Here is a 990-nt window from a genome sequence, read left to right as displayed (position 1 = left end):
CGTACCAAAAAAAAAAAAAAAAAAAAAAGATGTTACTGTAATGAGTACCATAGGAGCCAGGACGATAACATCTTTTTCTCTTTTCCTCTTTAAAAATAAGATCACTGGGAAAAAAAATAAATAAAAAAATAAAAAATAAATAAGATCACTGGGGACTACCCTGGCAGTCCAGTGGTTGAGACTCTCTGCTTCCCCAGCAGGGGGCATGGGTTCCATTCCTGGTCGGGGAACTAAGATCCTGCATGCCGCATGGCTCGGCCAAAAAATAAAATAAAAATAAAATTTAAAAATAAAAATGAAAATAAGATCATTGGTTGCTGTTTGGACAATGGACTTAGAAGACTGAACAAACAAAAGTCAACTCACTCATACTTGTAAAAAAAAAAAAAAAAAAGATGTGTTTCCTTGACAAACTGGATTAAAAGCCAGATGAAAATACCACTGAAAATGAACAGGAATTTTAACTTCTTAACTTTACCTTTTCAAAATTGATCTCTTTTATAACACAGTGCTTGCTATCTGATTTCCCTTTGGCCAGGTATGCTTTCCCAAAGGCACCTTCCCCAATGGCCTTAATCACGTCATATTTATCCATGGTCTCCAATGCAATGGAGTTACCTGAAATGAGAGCAATGAAATTTTATTGCACACTTTTCATAAATATGAACAAAGTCAGAAAACTGACCACAATGTAAGAGAACTCATTTTGCTAAAACTTTCATTCTAATTTCGCCAAGACTGAATCAAATAACTTTCCTTGTGGCCACAGGTAACAACCAAAGTGAGACAGAGCTTAGTCAGCTCCATGGTCAGACTTGAGCTGTAACTCAACTTTGATACCCCCTAGTGTTGTCATCTCGGGCAAGTAACTTAATTCATAAAAGCTCTCTTTCCTAACTTCTGAAATGGAAATAACAATGTTTTTCAAGATTGTTCTGAGAAAGAAAAATATAATATCCCTGTCTGGGCACCTCTAGGCAGCAGGAATTG

The 990-nt window shown here is 36.1% G+C and overlaps 1 protein-coding gene across 1 annotated transcript in view; it reads right to left on the bottom strand.

Annotated features, from left to right (window-relative positions):
- NEK5 (NIMA related kinase 5) overlaps positions 1 to 595 on the bottom strand; it is a 61,491-nt gene extending 60,896 nt beyond the window's left edge. The window contains 1 exon segment of the mRNA XM_007471682.1: positions 479 to 595. Coding sequence (XP_007471744.1) covers positions 479 to 595 — 117 coding nt within the window.
- Positions 596 to 990: the final 395 nt, after the last annotated feature.

This window comes from Lipotes vexillifer, unplaced genomic scaffold (assembly GCF_000442215.2).
Source record: "Lipotes vexillifer unplaced genomic scaffold, Lipotes_vexillifer_v1.1 scaffold470, whole genome shotgun sequence".
Taxonomy (NCBI): Eukaryota; Metazoa; Chordata; class Mammalia; order Artiodactyla; family Lipotidae; genus Lipotes; species Lipotes vexillifer.
The sequence above is the reverse complement of the archived record's forward strand: the minus strand, read 5'-3'. Positions and strand labels throughout refer to the sequence as shown.